General features: G+C 34.6%; 1 protein-coding gene across 3 annotated transcripts in view; it reads left to right on the top strand.

Annotated features, from left to right (window-relative positions):
- DMXL1 (Dmx-like 1) overlaps positions 1-22478 on the top strand; it is a 173684-nt gene that overhangs the window by 132551 nt on the left and 18655 nt on the right. For 2 of the 3 annotated variants that reach the window (XM_011972853.1, XM_011972854.1), the window contains 5 exons: positions 211-273; positions 9089-9175; positions 12640-12761; positions 13108-13249; positions 16877-16937. In XM_011972853.1, the coding sequence (XP_011828243.1) occupies positions 211-273; positions 9089-9175; positions 12640-12761; positions 13108-13249; positions 16877-16937 (475 nt within the window). The remainder of the gene's footprint in view (positions 1-210; positions 274-9088; positions 9176-12639; positions 12762-13107; positions 13250-16876; positions 16938-22478) is intronic. The other variant, XM_011972855.1, reaches the window with a different exon arrangement.

Genomic DNA, 22478 nt, shown 5'->3' with positions numbered 1-22478 from the left:
GTAGTTAATGAGTTCTGAGGGATTAAGTTTTGCTCATCCCCTAACCATGCACATGCTTCTTATAAGTTGTATGAAATTTTAAGAATAACTCTATATAGTGTTCTTTTCTAGTAAATTTGGTTTAAAATATAACATTTAAACAATCCCCAGTATTTGCGTGTTACATGTCGTCTTTACTCTTTGTCATGTGGTTATTCTTTCTTGATGAAGTCATTAGAGGACAACAGTGAAACCATCAAAAATTCTATGATGGAGGAGCCAAACATCAATAAGGTACAAAATATCATTCAACTGAAATTAGAAATTGCATTCTTTCACAAAAGAACAAAGCATTTGCATTTTAGTTTTAAACTGGTCTTTGTTTCCAATGGATTTAAAGTATTGTCCCTCAGATTATTCTCCTTTTATTTTAACAACTTAAATACTGCAGTTGTAAAAGTGATTTCTGTTTTGTTAGATAAGAGAATGCAATTTTAAAGAGAGTTGAATGTATCTTGTTTTGGCTACAAATTTTTCTGAGTAAATATAACTAAAGTTCTTAATACATGTGATTACAAAAGCAATTGTTTAGTAGTATTTTAATTCTACAAGTATCACTTTTGAAGTTAAAATTCTCTCCTATGATACTAATTCCTAAAAATATAGTAAATACTGTTACATAGCGTTTATTTTACTGGTAGCAACAGCATGTAGCAAAGTGCCTTAAGGGTACATAGTAAGTACTCATGGTACTTGAGAATCAAAGCACCAAAGATGAGAATCTGTATAATTATGAAATAACTCCTAGGTGTTCTGTGATTGCATATTCAACTATGACTTTATTTTATTTTATTTTTGAGACAGAGTTTCACTCTTTCACCCAGGCTGGAGCGAAGTGGCACAGTCTCAGCTCACTGCAACCTCTGCCGCCCAGGTTCAAGCGATTCTCCTGCCTCAGCCTCCCTAGTAGCTGGGATTGTAGGCAGCCACGACCACACCGGGCTAATTTTTTTTTTTTTTTTTTTTTTTTTTTTTTTTTTTTTTTTTTGTATTTTTAGTAGAGACAGGGTTTTGCCACGTGGGCCAGGCTGATGTCAAACTCCTGACCTCAGGTGATCCACCCGCCTTGGCCTCCCAGAGTGCTGGGATTATAGGCGTGAGCCATCGCGCCTGGCCAACTCAACTGTGACTTTATGAGGTTGATATTTAACTCATGTTTTTCATATTCTCATATTAAAACAATCTCAGCAGTGATTTTTAAGTGAAAAATTTCTCAAAAAAATTGTTAAAGTTACTAATTTCTACTTCTCATTCTTTCCAACTAGAGTCCTTTGGTAAAATAGGAGAAATAATTCTGTGCAATTACTTAAAAAGCCTGATTTGATATCAGGTGTATTTTATAACTAAAACTTTTGCAAAATAAGTGTATGTGATTCATACTTTGAAAATTTCTAGTGGCCTTTGGGGGTTTTGAGGGAATATAATTCAAACTTTTAATCAATTAACAATTTTCCTTGCCTGGGTATTGATGATTACTTACTACTGTCACTGTCTACACATTATCAGGAATTCTTTTTTTTTCTGGAGACAGAGTTTTGCTCTTGTTGCCCAGGCTGGAGTGCATGGCACAATCTCAGCCTACTGCAACCTCCACCTCCCAGGTTCAAGCAATTCTCCTGCCTCAGCCTCCCGAGTAGCTGGGATTACAGGCATGTGCCACCACGCCCAGCTAATTTTTGTATTTTTAATAGAGACAGGGTTTCTCCATGTTGGTCAGGCTGGTCTTGAACTCCCAACCTCAGGTGATCCACCTGCCTTGGCCTCCCCCAAAGTGCTGGGATTACAGGCATGAGACACTGCACCCAACCACATGTCAGGAATTCTTATACAAACATTTTTGTTTTGTTACTGTTTATAAAATGTTAATCAATGTTGTATTTCTATAGTCATCTTCATGCTTGACTTGACATCATGTCAAAATGCAGTCTTTTTGAGGGATGGGTTAACATCATTTTGGCCAGCATTTTCCAAGCCCACTGCTATATAGTTTTTTAAAAAACTTTATAATATACGCCTGACCTAAAATAACTACATATATTTAAAGTGTAAAACTTGTTCAATTTTGGCATGTATATACACTAGCGAAACCATCACCACAACCAGGATAATGATTATGTCCATCAGTCCCCAGAATTTAATCCCTCCCTTCTTTTTCTGTCTCACCTGTGCCCTCTTCCCCAAGCAACTACCGAATTTTTTCCTGGCGTTAAAGATTAATTTGTTGTTTTCTGGAATTTTATGTAAATAGAATCATATAATACGTCATTTTTGGTTTATAGTCTGTGTCTGTTGACTTAGCATAATTATTTCAAGATTGATCTATGTTGTGTGTTTTAGTAGTTCATTCCTTTTTATTATGATGCTTATTACATTATATGGATATACCATAGTTTACCTGTTAATGAACACTTGAGCTGATTTTATTTTGGACCTATTCCAAATAAGGCTGCTTTGAATATTCATGCACAAGTCACATTGTATGGAAAAATGCTTTCATTTCTCTTGTGTAAATGCCTAGGAGTGGAAAGACTGGATCATGTGGTAGGTGTATGTTAAACGTTTTATGAAACTATTCAAATATTTTCCAAGGTGGTTGTACCATTTAGGTACATTCTCAATGGGTGGTGTACAAAATCCCATTCTATTTTTTTTTTTTTTTTTTTTTTTTAAGGCAGGGTCTCACTGTGTCTCCCAGACTGGGTGCAGTAGTGTGATTATGGCTCACTGCAGCCTCGACCTCCCGGGCTCAAGCAGTCCTCTTGCCTCAGCCTTCTGAGCCGCTGGGACTACACGCATGCATCACCATGCCCAGCTCATTTTTATTTTTTGTAGAGGTGGGGTTTCTCCATATTGCGCAGGCTGGTCTCAAACTTCTGGGCTCAAGCAATCTTCCCACCTCACCCTCCTGAAGTGCTGGGATTACAGGTGTGACCCACCATGCCCAGCCTTGCCTTACATTCTTACCAACAGTTGATGTAGTCTATATTTTCATTTTAACCATTCTAGTAGGTATGTAGTAGTAGTTCATTGTGGTTTTAATTTGCATCGAGCATCTTACCACATGCTTATTTGCCATTTGTCTATCTGCATAAATTGCCTTCAAATGTTGTGTTTATTTTGTATTAGGTTGCTTGTTTTCTTAATTCAGTTTTAACAGTTATTTGTATGTTCTGGATAAAAATCATTTATCAGAAATGTGATTTGCAAATATTTTCCCTTATTCTGTGGCTTGTCTTTTCATTCTCTTTACAAAGTGCTTTCATTTTATTTATTTATTTTTAAACAAAGTCTTGCTCTGTTGCCTAGGCTGGAGTGCAGTGGTGTGATCTTGGCTCACTGTAATCTCCACCTCCTAGGTACAAGCCATTCTCAGGTGTGCACTACCACACCTGGCTAATTTTTGTGTTTTTAGTAGGTGAGTAGAGTGGATTTCACCATGTTGCCCAGGCTGGTCTCGAACTCCTGGCCTCAAGTGATCTGCCCACCTTGGCCTCCTAAAGTGCTGGGAAGAGGGGCGTGAACCACTGCAGCTGGCCACAAGTTCTTTTGATGTGCAGAAGTTCTAATTTTCATGATGTCTAATGTATTAGTTCTGGTTATTCATTTTCTTTTGGTGTTGTATTTGGGAAATCTTTGCCTAGCCTAAGATCACAAAGACTTTCTCCTATTCTAAGTGTTTTAGAGTTTTAGTATTACATTTAGGTCTATAATACATTTCAAGTTAATTTGTTTACATGGTGTGAAGTATAGACCTCAGTTCTTTGTTACTGTTGTTGTTTTTGCATCTGTATTTACAGCGTTATTTGTTGAAAAGATTATCTTTTCTTTCACTAAACTATCTCTTTCACCTTTTCAAAACTGACGCAGATGTGTAGGTCTAATTCTGGAGTGTATTTTGGGCCATTGATCCATCTTTATGGTAATAGCTCACTGTCTTTATCACTATAACCTTATAATAAATCTTGAAGTCATGTGTTATAAGTCCTTCAAATATATTCTTCATCTAAGTTCTTTTCTTTTCTTTTCTTTCTTTCTTTTTTTTTTTTTGCGCCTTATCACTCTGACTTAGAACTTCCAGTCCAGTGTTGAATAGAAATGATCACCAGCAGACATTATTACCTTGTTTCTGATCTTGGGGAAAACAGTCTTTTATTATTAAGTAAAATGTTTCCTTTAGGTTTGTTGTAGATGTCCTTTATAAGTTTGAGGACATTTCTTTGCATTCCTACTTTGTTAAGAGTTTTTAATAAGAAAAGGATGTCAGATTTTTATCAAATGATTTTTTTTTTTTTTTTTTGCCTACTATTGAGATGATCAGGCTTTTTTCTTTTTTAATATGATAGGTTAATGAATTTTTTTAAAATGTTAAACCAATCTAGTATTCCCAGCATAAGCTATACTTGGTCATGATGTGTTATCCTTTTTATATATATAGTTACATTTGATAAAATTTTAAGAATTTTTACATCTATGTTCATGAAGGATATTAGTTTGTAGTTTTCTTACAATATTGTTTGTGTTGGTCTCAGATTAATGCTAGACTCTTAGAACGAATTGATGAAGATTCTCTCCTCTTTAATTTTTGGGAAGAATTTTTATAGAATTAGTGTTATTTCTGAAGTGTTTGGTAGAATCCTGAAAATGGCAAAGTTGTGTCTGTTTTGATTATTGTGAATGATGGTGCTATGAACATTGATATACAAATATCTCAGTCTCTGCTTTCAGTTTTTTGGGGTATATACAGAAGTGGAATTGCTAGATCATATAGCAATTCTGTGTTTAGTTTTTGATCTGCATAATCTCTTTAAATCTCTTTTAGCATTAATATTTGGATTCTTTTTTCCTCACATATCCAGCCCAATCAAAGCATGGCATCTTTACAAAGTGTGACTTGCAACTTTAGGAGATCTTTTGAGACCATATTCATTGTGATTTTTTTAAACTATAATGTTATGTTGTGAGGCCTTTAACAAATAAAATTATGTTCATAGCACACGCAAGTTCCGTCTCTGTTTTTGGCTGACTGTATCATGTTCCTGCTTCCTTCCCTTCCCCAGCTTAGATTTCATGATCCATCATGGAATCAGTCAATCACTTGCAAACATCCTTATCTCTGTTCTTCCTACACTATACTTCCCTTGAAAATTCCCAGATCTGCTTAACCCCAACTCTTTGTCCTATTCTGTGCCTGCACTCAAGCAGCTGAACATGTTAGGAGGAAAAGCACAAACCCTGGAGCTTGCCTCACTTTAAATAGCACAAATCCCAGATTAACATAAAACTTACCCTGCAGTCATAATAAATTGCTCTATAGCAAATTTGTTTTTTCATTTTCATTTTCATACTTTTTCCATTTCCTCAAACTTCCAGTATTTGTTTCCCACTCCCCACATATCAATATATTTTGCTGTTAAAATAAGTGCAGTCAGCAGTGATTTAGCCTAACCTGCCCATCATCATCTAATTTCTGCTCTATATGCAGATATTTTCTTCTGCCTCCTTTAACAGTGAGTGAACTGTCACCCTTTTATTCAAGAGCAGATCTTTCACTTGTGCACAGATCTTACCTGCTTTCACCTACCCGAGGACTTGTCTTCAGTTCTTAATAACTGAAGCCCATCTCCCTCTCTCCTCATCAGTAAATGTTTACCTCTCTCAAATTATTCTCATTAGCATGAGCAAATATATTTTAATGTTTTGCCTTTAAAAAATACTCCATTTCTCTAGTCTCCAATATAGCAAAATTCACTTGGAGTTGCCTATAAAGTCATTCAAGATTTAAGCAATAATGTTAAAACACTGTAAACAAACCGCCCAGCTTAAGAAATAAAACATTATCAATTCCGTTGAATGTCTCTATGATCCTTTCCCGGTGGACTCCGTTTCTTATTCACCAGATATCACATTCTCTCTAATTTAGTTATTATTTCCAGCCCACTCCACTGAGATTGTCATAGACATGGTCACCATTGACTTCCAATATACTAAATTTAGTAGTCAATTATCTGTCTTTGTATGATTCAACTTCTTAATAATCATTTGGTAGTGTTGACCCATAACATTTTTCTAAAATTGTTTCCTCACTTAGTTTCCATAATATCAAACTCTTCTATTTCTTATGTTAGCTAATTGATAACTACTGAATTGTCTTTGTCCGGTCCTTGAAATATTGGTTGCCCCAGAATTCAGTTCTCTAACTTTTTATCTTTTCTATCTTTACTCTCTCCTTGGGTTATCTCACGATTTAAATATTAATATAATCTGTATACTGACAACTCTCTAATCTCTCTAGTCCCAAGTAATTTCCTGAATCCAGACATTGACTGCTGCAAACCTACTCCCCACTGTTTCCTTCACTTATGTCCATCTCAGTAAATGGTACCTTTACTCACCCAGCTGTCAGGCCTGATAACTAGGATTCATCCTTTTTCTTTCCTTCTTTTACTCAGACTATGATTACAGCCCATTAACAAAATGTATCCCAATTCCAAACACTTATCACTGTCACCATTCCTACTTCCCTAATCCAATCCACTATGATCTCTCACTTCAACTACTGTAGTTGCCTTTTAACTGGTTTTCTGGCAGTCATTCTCAAACCCTTTATGTTTTGTCTCACAATAGCCAGACTTTTCAAAATCCACCAATGGTTTCTCTGACTTGGAACAGGATGTGAACTCTATTATTTCTTTTAAGGCCCTGCAGGAGCTGAACTTCTACCTTTATCTCCAGTCTTACCTTCTGCCACTTATGGTCATTCACAAATTTAATCTAAGACTTCTGAGATACCACCATTTCTTTGATCCACCCTCATGACGTTCTGATTATGTATCTGACATGGGGTTCAGAGTCTTTGTATTTAAAAAAGAAAAAAAAAGTCACCTCAGTTGACTGTTATTCAGGTTATCTTGACACTACCTTATTGAGAAACAATGTTCTTAGTAAATAATGAGGACAGGAATGTATTCCTACATAGAGAAAGGTTTTCTGAAGTTCATACCTGCAGAAGCTTTCCTCCCATACATGTAAAGTTTAAAAAAATTCCCCAGGTGAAACTGGTATGATCCCCCATCCTACCATAACCAGCAAGTAGCACATCCCTCTATTCCATGGAGCCATCATCTTTCTCTGTCGCCAATTTCTTCAAAACCTAAGAATGAACATTTAGTATACTTGAGATACGAGGCAGATTGGTAGGTAAGTTGGAATTTTGTCATAAAATTATGGAATTTGTTATGTACATCATTAACAGATGATCAGCCTTTTGTAGTCAGAGCTGAGACTTCCCTTAGAAGACAAGTTGATCCTCAAGTCAACCAGAATGTTCAGCGAATACTGAAATTCTTCATAAGTAAATTATACTTTAGATTAGAATATATTTGGCTCTTTGTATATGGTGACTGATTTTTGTTTCTGTAGGGGTATTTTGGTTTGGTTATCTTGTAAGTCTCTTTCAGCTTTCCAATTGAACACTCATCTTAATTGCCTTCATTTTATTTATTTATTTATTTTTTTGAGACAGGGTCTTGTTCTGTTGCCTGGGCTGGAGTGCAATGGCTCAATCTCGGCTTACTGCAGTCTCTGCCTCCTGGGTTCAAGCGATTCTCTTGCCTCAGCCACCCAAGTAGCTGGGATTACAGACGCGCACCATCACGCCCAGCTAATTTTAGTATTTTAGTAGAGGCAGGTTTTCTCCATGTTGGCCAGGCTGCTCTTGCACTCCTGACCTCAAGTGATCCACCTGTCTCAGCCTCAGAACGTGCTGGGATTACAGGCATGAGCCACCATGCCTGACCTTAGTTACTGTTTTTAAAACACTGCATATTCTGATCAGTTCTGTGGTCAATGGCCAGGCATTGGTGATATTTCTATCAAAATTTTGCAGGAAGTAAATGTATTGTATACTGATTTCAAATAATGTATGTGTTTCACAATAAGTCTGTGAACCTAATTAATTTTAAAAGATTGAAAGTTAGGATGACCAGGCATGGTAGCTTACGCCTGTAATCCCAGCACTTTGGGAGGCCAGGGCCACCAAATCACCTGAGCTCTGGAGTTTGAGACCAGCCTGGCCAAAATGGTGAAACCCCGTCTCTACTAAAAATACAAAAATTAGCCGGGCATGGTAGCAGGCACCTGTAATCCCAGCTACTTGGGAGTCTCAGGCAGGAGAATCGCTTGAACCTGGGAGGCAGAGGTTGCAGTGAGCTGAGACTATGGGCCACTGCCCTCCAGCCTGGGTGACAAGAGCAAGACTCCATCTCAAAAAACAAAAAAGATAATATGAAATAATGTCCTATATTAGGCAACAATTCAACTCTTTAATTGCCTCCTCTTTTCAACTTATTTTAGTAAGTGTTGAATTTACATAGTGTTCTTTTCTAAGTGCAAAGATGTATACATTTTGTCTGAAGTAAGCAGAAGGTCAAATATATGTCCCCCATCTGAAGTACATAGAATTGTGGTTTATTTAGCTACTAAAATGATTACTCACTTGGGCAAGTTACTTTGCCGTTCAGGATTTCAGGTTTCTCTATAAATTGAAGGTTAACTACAACCAGCTGGCCAAATCTCACCTGCCTCTATATAGCCCATGAGCTGAGAATTTTTAAAGATTTGAAAGAAATTGCACAGTGACCCTTTGTGGTCTGCAAAACCTAAAATATTGACTGTCTGACCTTTTAAATTTTTTAAAATAATATTAAAGAATTATAATGCTAAGAAACTTGGTAAATACATTTTGCTTTAATAGTTAGAATGCGTTGATCCTTTAAAGTTACTTCACTGTGTCTTGGGCGGATAACCACTTAATGAAGTTGTGTGTTCTATCAGCTGTTTTTTTAATGTGTAAAAAAGCAAGTTTGAAGAAATTTAAATTTCCCTTGTCAAACTTTGTTTTAGGGATAATTAGCGTATACAATAGTCCTTTAGAATTGAAATATCTAGTTTCTTAAAATAATTTATGAAGTACTAATTGATAGATAGGCACATATTATTAGTTCTATTACTAAAATCACTGCATTTTTGGATTTTGTTTCCTTTTATTTAGATAGAAGCAGATTTGGGATATCCTGGAGGTAAAGCAAGAATTATTCATAAGGAATCTGATATCATTACTGCGTTTGCTGTTAATAAGGTAAGTACATAGACATTCTTCTTTTGTTTATTAAGTATTTATAGTTGGATAATATATTCTGTTTTATCAGTTTATCCAGTATTTCTTTCCCAGAGCTGCTTCCAGTTCCTTAAATTGCAACCTGGATACTTCTTTTATTTTATAAAATGATATTATTTGATAATGTGATTTTGTTATTATATGATTTTGGATATGTAGCTGATAAAATACATAATGTTTTATTACTATGCAGAGAGAAGTACCAAATATATAGACAATCGCTTTTAGGATTTGTACAATGTGGTACAGTAGTTAACCCACAGAAAAAGTTTTTTATATTCCTTATGAATATGTCAAATGTGGTTCTGGGTATTTGGTAAGATTTAAGCTTATATGTGACTCAAATTCTCCCCCTTTGATGTATACCTCCAATAGCTGCCGAACATGTGTATTTTCTTAGTATTTCTTAAATTTCTACTTAACATCCTCCTTAGATGTCTATATGCTCCTTACAGAAGAGGTGGCCTTAGGTAATATAGTCCAAGATTGAAATCTGTCTTAATCATTTTCCCCTTCTATCTCCCCTAATTGCCTTGCCGTATAGTTCCTGATGACTTCTAATTATTCTTTTGTTTTCCTTCCATTAACTTAAAGGATATGTGTATCTTCTTTTTGTGTATTCATAGAAGATACCTAAAGGAGATATTGTATACATATATATAAAATAAATAAATTTAAAATAATTTTTAAATATTATATAGTTACATACCCTGTAATATATACAGGGAAATGTGATATACAGGAAAATTACCCATTTAGTAATCGTTTCACCAATTGGTTTTCTATCTTTCTGTGCTATGTCTGTCTTCTCTGAATTCTTCTGGATAGTATCTTTGTTGTTCTGCGTCCTTCACTTCATTTCCCTCTTAGACACCATTGAGCAATGACTGGTTAAGGGGCTGATTCCAGATTTGCCTGCTTCAGACAGTTCTGTTGTCAAAGAAACAGTTCTGTGTGAAACAGGCAAATCTGGAGTCAGCCCCTTAGCCAGTTGTAATATCTGTGTAACGTGATATTATATATACATGTCAAATGCAAAATTATTGGCCAGGTGTGGTTGCTCACACCTGTCATCCCAACATTTTGGGAGGCCAAGGCAGTAGGATCACTTGAGGCCAGGAGTTTGATAGCAGCCTGGGCAACATTATGAAACCCTGTCTCTACAAAAAAAAAAAAAAAATTATTATCTATACCTGCATTACCTGCTCTTTCTTGAAGAAAATATTATTTAAAATATTCTGTACTATAAAAGAAACTCGTTGTTTTCTTCTTGAGTGTTTATATATAAGTACTGGTAATGAATAGTTATTCACATATATAAAGTCTACAGGTTACTGTCTATGAATATGCCTTTTTAATTTTTTTTTCCCCAGATTTGCTATTTTTATATTTTTATTTATTTATTTATTTATTTATTTTATTTTATTTTATTTTGAGACAGAGTCTCACTCTGTTGCTTGGGCTGGAGTGCAGTGGCACAACCTTGACTCACTGCAACCTCCACCTGCCAGGTTCAAGCGATTCTCCTGCCTCAGCCTCCCAAGTATCTGGGACTACAGGTGTGCACCACTACGTCCAGCTAATTTTTGTATTTTTAGTAGAGACGGGGTTTCACCATGTTGGTTGGCCAGGATGGTCTCGATCTCTTGACCTCGTGACCCGCTCGCCTCGGCCTCCCAAAGTGCTGGGATTACAGTTGTGAGCCACTGCGCCTGGACGATTTGCTATTTTTAATATCCTTACTAATTTGCAGCTGAGAAATAATACCTTTGCTTTAAATTGCATTTTTAAAAATGCCTTTGAGATTTTTTTTTGCCATTTGTTTAGTTGGGAACTACCTGTTTCGAAAACTATGAAGGGTCTCAGATTTTACCTTAAATTAAAACTAACAGTTACCTTTCTGTTTCTGTTAGTTGCCACACAAACAGTTCTCTTTGAGGCAGGCAGTGGATTGTTTAAACAGTCCATTTAATTGATCCATTAAACAGTTTAATGGATGCTGTTAGAAGACATACGATTCTTTGATCAGAGACAAATGACAGTTTATGTCTAACAGCAAAAGCAATAACCAGAAGATCAGCGCTTTACACTGGTTCCCTGAGCCACAATTTCCAGAGAATGACGGGAAGAGGGCCAGATGATACCTACCTTACCTACACACATAGTAGGTTATATTCTAGGAGAGGATCACCGAGTTTAGGGAAACCAAATCTTTTATAATAGATAGTAAGTATTCTTGCCCTTTGCTGTGGAGGGAGAGATGATAGTTATACAAACATCCTGGTAATTATACTGCAGAAAAAAGGGCAGACATGACTCACTGATAAAACGTGCAGAATTTGGGAGACCTGTGGAGAATTACCACCCAATAATCTAGCTATATCATTTTTTCATTTATTTCTAAGATCTCAGTTTTTTCTTAATAGTTTGTGTTAGACTCTTACATAGCAGTAATGGTAATCCTATTTTCTCTTTGATGTCATTATCTTCCTGTTTTCTGTTTTAAAGATATGCATGCATTCGTTTATTTATTTATTTATTTATTTATTTATTTATTTATTGAGACAGGGTCTCATGCCTGGTGCCCAGTGCTGTGGTGCAAAGTCAGCTCACTGCAGCCTCGACCTCCTGGGCTCAAGCAATCCTTCCACCTCATTCTCCCAAGTAGCTGGGACTACAGGTGCATGCCACCATGCCCAACTAATTTTTGTATTTTTTGTAGAGACAGTGTTTTGCCATGTTGCCCATGCTAGTCTCGAACTCCTGAGCTCAAGCTATCTGCCTGCTTCAGCCTCCTAAAGTGCTAGGATTATAGATGTGAGCCACCGCACCCAGCCAAGATGTACATTTTTGATTCATAGGCATTTAAAATGTCATGTCATTTAATCTTAGCAACTTTTCATTTGTGATCTTTTTCTGGCATACTTCTCCCACTATATTTCTGCCCCTACACCTTTTTTCTGTGACCCTTTCCCACTTCTTTTTTTTTTTTTTCCTAAGATTGAAAAGTTTTAGGAGAAAGTTGTTTTATTTGAATAATTAATAATTATTTTTTTAGTTTGGAGTTCCTTATTGCCCTCATCTTTCTGTACCCTACAGGGCTCCTATCTTCCTCCACATTCCTGAATTTTGCAAACCTTAGAAAGATCATAGCATTCTAGCAGTCTAGAAAGACAGTACTAGGAGAGGAAATAAAATGCTGCATGTATTGCCATTTATACTGGCTTTCTATTGGATGTACTTTTCCTAGAACATAAACATATCTCCAAACTGAAGCTTATTATTTCACTAAAAGTAAGAATGCTGTATATCTTGTACTTTAGTTTTCACTGTTAGAGGTCATTACAAAACTACCATTTTCAAAAGCAGCTTATATACCTATTTTGCCTGTTTCTTTTAAAATTACTGTTTGACTTATTTTTCAGGCAAATAGAAACTGCATAGCAATCGCTTCCAGTCATGATGTTCAAGAACTGGATGTTTCTGGAATTCTGGCCACACAGATCTACACTTGGGTAGATGATGATATAGAAGTGGAAACCAAAGGGTACCTTCATACTTTGTTTTTATTTAGTAATGTTGCAGTATGAATGACTATATTTACTGAACTATCACTTTCAAAAGATTCTTTAAAGCAATTTATAGATTGTTAGCAGAGTAGAAGCTGATATGCTAAATGAGGGGTGGCAAGAGCTTTAAATAAGGGAATTGAGAGAAGAGTAAGTGAAGGGAACAGAAATTGTTCAGGTATGAGGTCATTGTGTGTGAGTTACGAATAAGAACTGAAGAAAATTAATTTTAAAGGGAACTATAAATTCAAATTTTAGACCTTTCAAGTGTGAAAAAGAAAGAAATGATGAGTTGTTTTTATTCTGGTTGACATTCCTTTATAGATCAGAAGACTTCTTGGTTATACATGCTCGTGATGATTTAACAGCTGTTCAAGGTACAACTCCATATACACATAGCAATCCTGGCACTCCAATCAATATGCCATGGCTTGGTAGTACACAGACTGGCAGAGGAGCATCTGTGGTATGTAAAGTTAAAAATAAGTTTGAGTTATATGTAACTTTTTTTTTTCCCTTTAGGTTAATGGGTAAAGGATGATTTAAAACATTTTTCTTAATTCCTAAAGTTTTAGTAAGTCTTACATGTTGGAAATTGTAAATTTTAGTAATGAAGAATAGTATGTTTTCATTTGAAAGGGCAATAGCAAATTGTTTCAAAAATATACTTTGCTTGAAAACCAAAGAGCTATATTTTAATTAAGAATTATTTGAAACATAATGGTTCAGATCAGGCTTCAGCAAGCTATTCCCCATAGATCAAATACTACCCATGACCTGTTTTTATGTAGCTAATATGCTAAGAATGGTGTATACATTTTAGTGAAATGGTATACGCGTTGTTTTTTCAGTCGTTGAAAAAACAAACATAGTATTTTTTTGGCACATGAAAATTACATGAAACTTGATTTCAGTGTCTTTTTATAAATAAAGTTTTATAGGAACACAGCCATAGTCATTTGTTTCTATTTTGTCTGTGAATGCCTTCACACTCCAGTGGCAGAATTGAGTATCTGCAACAGAAAGTAAATATTCATAAAGCCAAAACATTTGCTATCCAGTCCTTTATAAAAAAAGGTTTGCTAACCCCTTGTCTAGGTATCTTTTAATGGATATCAATTAACAACTATATCCATATTACCACTTTTTTAAATGCCAGGACAAATATTCTATTTTTTTTTTTTTTAAAAAACAATACAATTTTTTAAGTTAAGCAAAAAGCAATATAATGATGAACTGAAACATAATTTTTCTGTAGTGATGGAGGATCTGTTTTAACCCTGATTGCCTAGAGATATGATTCATGTTTGTACTTCCAAGAGTTTCCTTTATTATTACTTAGGGTATAGGAACTAATGAACAGATTAGAAGAAGCAAAAAAAGGTTAGGTAGTTTTTAAGAATTTCATAAGTCCTGTAGAATGCTTTCCTTGACCAAAAAATACATATTTTTTTTTCATTAATTAGTATGGGTAATTGTTCAAGTAAAGGCTCAGTCATCTTTAATAATACCTTGTAATATTTTGTGCCTAATGCAATCCCTTATAGTTGATATTACCTTATAATTTGCAGTGTCTGTTGTAGTTGTTATTTACTCGTACTTAAACATTCTTCAGATGAAGCTTGAGATCCAGAAATGTTAAGTGGTTCAACTTAGGTCACTTTGTTAAATGTGTCTTGGTGGAGCTTGTTTTAAAGACTTCTGTTCTCCTTAGTTCAATGATTTCAAGTAGCAGTGGTTTAAGGATTAAAATGAACTTGAAAAGCAATCTAGTAATTATTCAGATGAAATGACTTGGCTCAGTAGTGGTTAAATTCTTTTTCCAGCTGACAGGTGTGTTACAATTCATTTGTAAAACTTACTGATATTATAATCTTTTAAAGGAGAACTCAAGGGGAATATGCCAAAGAAGTGAATAGGACTAATAGGCACTTCTTGAACTCCAGCTTCAGAGATTACAATATAGTTTTTCCTGTAACATCTTTCTTGCTGGTCTCTTCCTCCTTCTGTTCTTTACACAGCAGCAGCCAGTTACTGTTTTCTAAAACATCGAGATTGTCACTCACTTTCTAAAAAATTTCAGATTTCCCAATACAACTTTTAAATAACATTAATATGGCCCTGCAGAATTTAACCTTCTGCCATCTCACCTCCCTGTATTCTACATCTGATTCTCTTTGCTGTAGTTACACTGGCTTCTTTCTGTCTCTTGAACGTATTAAGCTCATGGTCATGTCAGGAGCCCTTGCCTTCCCTTCTGCTTAAAATGCTGCATCCCTCTGTTTTACCATTCACATCTCAACTCAAATCCCCCCAGATTTCCCTGGCTTCCCTAATTAAGGCATTTGCCCCTACCCACTCTACCCCCACTCAACTTATATTTTATCATCTTTATCATCCCTAGCACTTACCAGTTATTGAAATTATTCATTATTTAGTTGTCTTTTTTTTTTTTTTTTTTTTTGAGATGGAGTCTCGCTCTTTTGCCCAGTCTCTAGTGCAGTGGCGCAATCTTGGCTCATTGCAACCTCCACCCCCTAGGTTCAAGCAGTTCTCCTGCCTCACCCTCCCTAGTAGCTGGGATTACAGACATGCACTACCATGCCCAGCTAATTTTTGTATTTTTAGTAGAGATTAGGTTTTGCCATATTGGCTAGGCTGATCTTGAACTCCTGGCCTCAAGTGATGCACCCGCCTTGGCCTCCCAAAATGCTGGGATTACAGGCATGAGCCACCGTGCCCTGCCTTAAGTTGTCTTTTTTATATGCCCTGGAATCTAAGCTGTTAGAGAACTTGGATTCTGCCTGCCTTGCAGATTGATGATTTCTAACTAGAATGGTATTGGACATATAGTAGGTGTTCAGAAAAATGTGTTTATACTCCAAAGCTTTGTAATACAGAAATCTACCCTAGGCATAACACTAAGGATTGAATTTTCTTCCTACCTAAATCTTAGAAGGTCATCTTTTTATTTTGAATAATTGTGATTTGTTAACATAAGGGTTGGGATTGCCTCACTCTACCCTCAACAGAAAGACACCAGTAGAATAAGGTTGTTCTTTTTTACGTGGATCTTCTAAAATAATGATTTTACATATTCTACATACGCTTTCAGAAACTCTTTTAAACCTGTGTTTGTGTATTTTTTTACTCATGGTTCTCCTGTGAATATTAAAAAAGAAGACAAAAGCAAGATAGGAACCTTCAAGAATTTCTTTAAGAAGAACATGGGATTTAAATATGAAGTTTACTAACCAGAAGTCATATGCAGCAGGTTTTTATTTTTTCTAGAGAATTGATAAAATATTTTCTTAATCCTTTCAGTTTATCAAATGATAAAAATTAATAGCAAAAAAAAACCATTTTGACTAGCTTCTGCTATTTTGGAGTATAACTGCATCCATATATGTGTTTCAGTTTTTTTATCCCTCACCTTTTCTCTGGCCTAGTCTCTGTCCTCCCTACCAACTCCCCACCTTCTCCACAACTTTAGGCTAATTGAACCATTTAAAATCCAAAAGAATAACAATAACAAAATCTACCTGAGACTGATGCTACAAACTTAAGATAACATATATTTGTAGTTATGATGCTATATAAATAGGAAATGTTCTATAAAGTTTTCCTTTAATTTTATGTATTTGTTTTACTCTTATTTGACAGGCTAAATTATTCAAAGCATAACTTTAAAATGAGTAAATACATAGTTCCAAACTATCAGTTTTTAAATTTATTTAATTTTATCTTCTTTTATTTTTACATGCTCCTGTCTTTTAAACTTATACTATTCAGGATTATTACTGAATAATAAATTTAATGGGATCAGAAAAGAATTGACAAGAAAGGAGGGAAGACTAAATTCTTGAGAGGAATTTATCTTTAGATCCTAGTCAGTAATGCCCAAAATATATGTACAAATATAAGAGCTGCACTATTAAATCTCTGTTATCATGTTTAGTATTTTTAGCACCTATAATGATCGTTATGAACTCACGTAAAAATAACTACATGAATGTTATTTGAATTTCCTGTCACAATTTACATGTTTAATCCTTTTTATTGTGGCTGTAAAATAATTTTTCTATTTTACCAGATGATTAAGAAAGCCATTAATAATGTTAGAAGAATGACTTCTCATCCAACTCTTCCTTACTGTAAGTTGAATAATAATTAGCAATTGTCCTTTCTTATTCTTAAATCTATTTTTGGTAATTTTATTATAAGAAATGTATGAGAACCTTTTTGTTTTAATTGAAAGCATTTATTAGACTTTTTTTCTAGAGAATATTTGCCAGTAAATAGAATCTTGATTTCAAAACTGGGTAAAAATAGAAAAAGATATTTCCCTAAAAGAGAAGACTGATTTAATGAAGTAAATTTTTTGGCATTTTGACTACCAATCAAAATTTGCGACTACCAATACACAAAATTTGTGTATTTCTAAGTTAACACATTTTATCTTTGAACATTTCTGAATTTCTTTGATCATGCTAAATTATAGTGAATAATTATTTTAATAATAGAACCACTGCCAACCTTTATTACATAAGCCACAACCATACCTCGATTATTTATTACCTCATTATACTCAGTTTGTATTTTATTACTTTTTTTTCAGTTTGTCTTTTATGAGACACATTAATAGTAAACATAGGAAGTTATTATTAGTAAGTTTTTATATTCTGAGGCAGAATATATTTGTTTTCAGTTAATCTTCCTAGGAATCTCAAAAGTTTCTCTTCCTTCAACCAAGAACTTAATTAATGGGGAATTTATTGGAGGTATTGATTCTGGGGGGTTGGAATCAATACTCATTGGTGTGTGAGTATTCCAATTTTTAACATTTTTTTTTAAGTTATGCCCTTCGTCAAGTTGTCCTACATAGTAACAAGAATAGTGCATGTTAATTAATGAGTATTCATGTCCCCCCAGTTTAATAGCCTATTAAAAACTTTAGAAACTTTTGTCTTGGGAGATATTCTGATAAAATGCAGTTAACAATATCAGTATTCTTTTCTGCTTCATTTATGATAAATGCTCAAATGATCTATTATCAAAGTTGTATACTCTCTACAAAAAAAGGCTCAAGAGAACCATATATGTAAAATGAAGAGAATAACATCTGTTACTTATGCTAGAGGTATAAAATAATATAAAAAATTTGTCTGTTTTCAGTATGTCAAATTTATTCATCACTAGAAGTGTGTATTTTTTACCCACAAGTTTAATGTAAAGTGAGAACTGAAAAATAGTCATGAAGCCTGTAGTGTTAAGGAGTCAAAATGTGTTTTATATATAAAATTTAAATAATATTACTCCACATCAAGAAATACTTGATACTGCTTAAAACTACCCTATTCTATGCAGTCTGGTTTGGAAGTTTTCTGAGATACTGAAGGGACCTCATTTTTCTCTCAATCCCATACCATGTGTCCTGGCAGGTGTACATACCCTATACCTCAAGCCCATAAACTTTAAAGTGTCCACCCTCGAAGCTTCAAAGGTTCAATGAACCTATTGTCAGAGGTGTTAGACAGCATCAGTTACTGCTGTTGCTGTCTTGAGAGATAAGTACTTTCTCTGTTTAGAGAACTGCTATAACTAGCAGATAAGACACTTGAAAAATTAAAAGCTAATTTAATTACTGGATTTTTTCCCCAGTATATCTTTTCATGTCACAAACAAGTCCCACAGATAATAATTTAGTTTGATAACAAACACTTTTCGTGTTGTGAAAATGTTATGAGACAGGATTTTTTTTAAAATATTAGTCTGAAGTTCAGATACCTCAGGATAGCTGTTTTCTTTCCTTGGAATAGATCTTTTGAAAAATCCTTAAACAACTTTTTAGAAGTTAGCCTAGTACATTTATAATTTTCTGAGTAGAAAACACACTGTTTCTTTATATTGTCATGTACACTTCTGATACCAGATGTGTTGGCTTTTGTCCACCCCAAACCATTCTCCACCTCTCCAAGTACTGGCTGGGTGCCTTGTAATTTGGTTTAATTATGACACAGTCTGCCTGGAGTCAGAATCATATCCTACAGGTTAAGGGCTCAGTCCCACAAAACTGCTCCTTATTTCAGACACCAATCGCAGGTTATCAGTTATCACCTACACATCTGACATACTGGCTATAAATCAGAGTGCCCACCACCCCCTCCTTGGGTTGGATTAATTTGTTACACTGATTCACAGAACTCAGGAGAAACACTTTACTTACATTTATCAGTTTATTATAAAAGATAATCATAAAAGAAACAGATGAAAAGTACATAGAATGAGGTCTGTAAGACTCCTAAGCAGAGGAGCTTCTGTCCCCTTGGAGTTGGGGTGCGCTACAAACCTGGCACATGGATGTGTTCACCAACCAAGAAACTCATAAAATCTCCTTGTTCAATAGTTTTTGTAGAACTTAATCTCCAGCTCCTTTTCCCGCCCTTTTCTGGAGGTTGGCGAGTGGCACTGAAATTTTCAATGCTTTAGGCTATCTGTGGGACCCCATCTAAGTCACTGCATTAGCGTACATTCAGGTGCTGTTCCATGGATTTTACTAGCTGTATGCCAGGATCCAGGGACAAAGACCAAATATATATTTTATGTCACACTGGATCATTTTTTCCCCTTCTAAAATGTTTAATGTGTTTTCCCTTTTTAATAAGTATTTGTTGAAATCATACTACATGATAGGTTCTATATAAGCCTAGCTGAGTAAAAGTGAAGTCTGCTCTGCTGAAACATTAATAAGGAATCTCAGATAAGACTTTTAAAAACCTCTGAAGGCTCGGAAGCCAAGCCAAGGACTTGCTATTTGATTTCACCTGCAATTCTATAGATTTGGGTGATTTCCTCTTTTCTTGAGGTCCTCAGAAAATCCTGGGATTCCCTTGTCTGCCAGGAAGTGATAGTCCTTACTCTTCTGTAAGGCAACCATGTAAGGGACTGTATGTGTACAGTACCAGGTCAGTTTTTCCGGTTTTTTGGGTTTTTTTCAAGGTGCCTTATTTGCTCTGTCAGCCTTTGGTTCCTTAAAACTTTCTGGGTCATATCTGATATTGTGTATAGTCTCCAATATGATATATGAGTCAAAGCCTTGGTAATATGACTGATATTTTCAATTATGTCCTGCTATAAGAAGGACAGGTTCTTCTTGCTTTTACTCCTGGCAAGCTGTAAAGAACAGATTCTTATTGAACTTACGCGAAGAACTATATTGCCATGAAAATAAAAATACTCACTAATAGCTGCCAAATTCTGGAGGGATCAGGTAGGGAGAAAAAGTAATTGTTTTATCTTTGTTCATGAAGGCATACTTTGCCAAATTGCCATAAACTATTGAATAACATAAGAGAAAATAAAGTTTTTCTTAAATCTGGAAAACAAAATATTAAAGAACTAGCTATGTTTCAAAACCACAATTCTTAAAAAACCATAATTTTTCTTCAATAAGTTATTAGCCTCTCATACTTAATTCTTGTTCAGCTTGATCTTGGTTAGCAGTTTAATGAATTTATAAGTTTTCTCCCTTAGAGTTCTGGAAGTTCTTACACTGTCCAATGATAGGATCTAAACGTTATCAGAAACTAGTACCTTTCAGAGTCTTTTCTATGAATCTCCTTGAAGACAGAGCACTTTAGGATTATAGTTACTTGCAAACACTTTCAGTGAAGATCAGGTGAAACAATAGCCATCTGTCAGTGACAAAAGACTTAACATGGCCATAGCTAAAGATCAGTTCATTATCATAATGCACAATAGACAAGTAAATTTGATTGCTTCTGTGGCATACAATATTTTAACAGAATAACTGAAAGTATGGCTAATAACATTACACCAGAACATATCAGATTTTTAGAAACTTCATACAATTTCTGGAATACTTATCTAATATCATATACCCATACAAATATAATATAAAAGGTATCACCTTTATTTGACAATGTTTCCCATGCAATTTAACATATCAATTAAGCCTAATTAGTTTTAACAAAGCCTAATTATTATAACATTTTTCTTTTCAGAGGGAGAGAGAACAAATTTTTTTGAGATATTCCAAGGGCCCTTTGGAAACTCGCAAAGTTAGAGTGAGGTCAAAAGTACTTCATTTATAATGTATTTTTGGGAAATTTGTCAAAAATACCAAACGGTTTAAAACACTTGATTATAATAAGATTTCTGTGGAAAAATATTTAACCAGAGTGATAATTTAAATACTTCAAAGGCAAACACAGAAAGTTACATTGTTGTAGAAAAATCCTTAGCTATTTTAATGTTGTAGGAAAAAACCCTAGCGATTTTAATATTGAAATATAGCTAATTTAATAATAATGTTAATATTAACATTAAGCCTTAGGTAATCAAAGACCTAAAAAGACATGAAGCCCAGGAAATTATCTTGATGAAACAAAATCTCTGCTGGGCGCGGTGGCTCATGCCTGTAATCCCAGCTCTCAGGGAGGCAGAGGTGGGAGGATAGCTTGAGTCCAGGAGTTTGAGACCTGCCTGGGCAATATAGGGAGACCCCGTTCTCCACAATAAAGAGGAAAAAAAAAAAGACAAAGAAACAAAATCTCGATTTTGTAGTCAGATTACTTAAAAGGTAAAAATAATAATATTAACATTAGGTCTTAGGTGATCAAAGACCTAAAAAGACATGAAGCACAGAAAATCATCTTGATAAAATCTCGATTTTGTAGTCAGCTTGCTTAAAAGGTAAAGGAAAACCTTTCACAATCTCTTATCAAGAGAAAACCAATACTCCAGTAAAACTTTGCGCCAATGTACTTCTGATATTAAGACTCATCATTCTTTTAATAACATATATAAATACATATTAGCCAGCTTGGCCATACATAACATTATTTTTCCAAATTCCTCTTACACAAACTTTCTATAGCATTCTTGTATCCGTACATATTTTGTTCTGTACTCTTCCTCTTTCCCAGTATGGAACAGTCTGCTTTAGTACAAAAATTATTCTTTTTCCCATAAGAAAAACATCCTTCACACCTCATAGCTTCACATTCCAAAAACATCCTACTTTCCTGACATACAAAATTATTTATTTCAGTAGTTTTCATTACATATATTGATTAGAATTCTTAACTGTTAGTGATGTTAGTTTCTAGTGAAAACTAGGTAATAAGCAGTTGTGCACTGTCAGTCACACCAGCATTCTATAGACTAGCAGATCTATACTCTTTCATAATTTACAGAAGCATGTTCTTTTTCATAGTATAGTTTTTCAGTGTGTCACAGGACATGTTTACTAACAGACCCAAATATCTTTATTCTTCTGTAATAAGAAGCCAAAAGTAGATAAACTTATGTTTAGCAATTAATGTTTTAGTATTTTATGTAATTTGGAAGTTATCTAGATATTCAATTAATATCTATCATTTAATTTAACTTAATGAAATACTTAGGGTATAAGTTGTCAAAGGGATTTGGAAAACTGTTTTGAAGTAGACATAACACCAGACAAGGCCAGCCATCAAGTTAGTTATTATTTATTTTTTGCTAACAAATTTTGTAACAAAGATAACATGAGTGTATTTGATTAGTAAGCATAAGTAAAATAAAAGGTGTATATCACATTATATTTAGTGCTGGTAACTCTAAGGATATGCCTGCTTTAATTAAACCAACAAACTTAAATTAGCTTTCTTTTACCAAAGATTATCTGACATCAG

The sequence above is a fragment of the Mandrillus leucophaeus genome, unplaced genomic scaffold, assembly GCF_000951045.1.
Source record: "Mandrillus leucophaeus isolate KB7577 unplaced genomic scaffold, Mleu.le_1.0 Scaffold131, whole genome shotgun sequence".
NCBI classification, from domain to species: Eukaryota; Metazoa; Chordata; class Mammalia; order Primates; family Cercopithecidae; genus Mandrillus; species Mandrillus leucophaeus.
The sequence above is the reverse complement of the archived record's forward strand: the minus strand, read 5'-3'. Positions and strand labels throughout refer to the sequence as shown.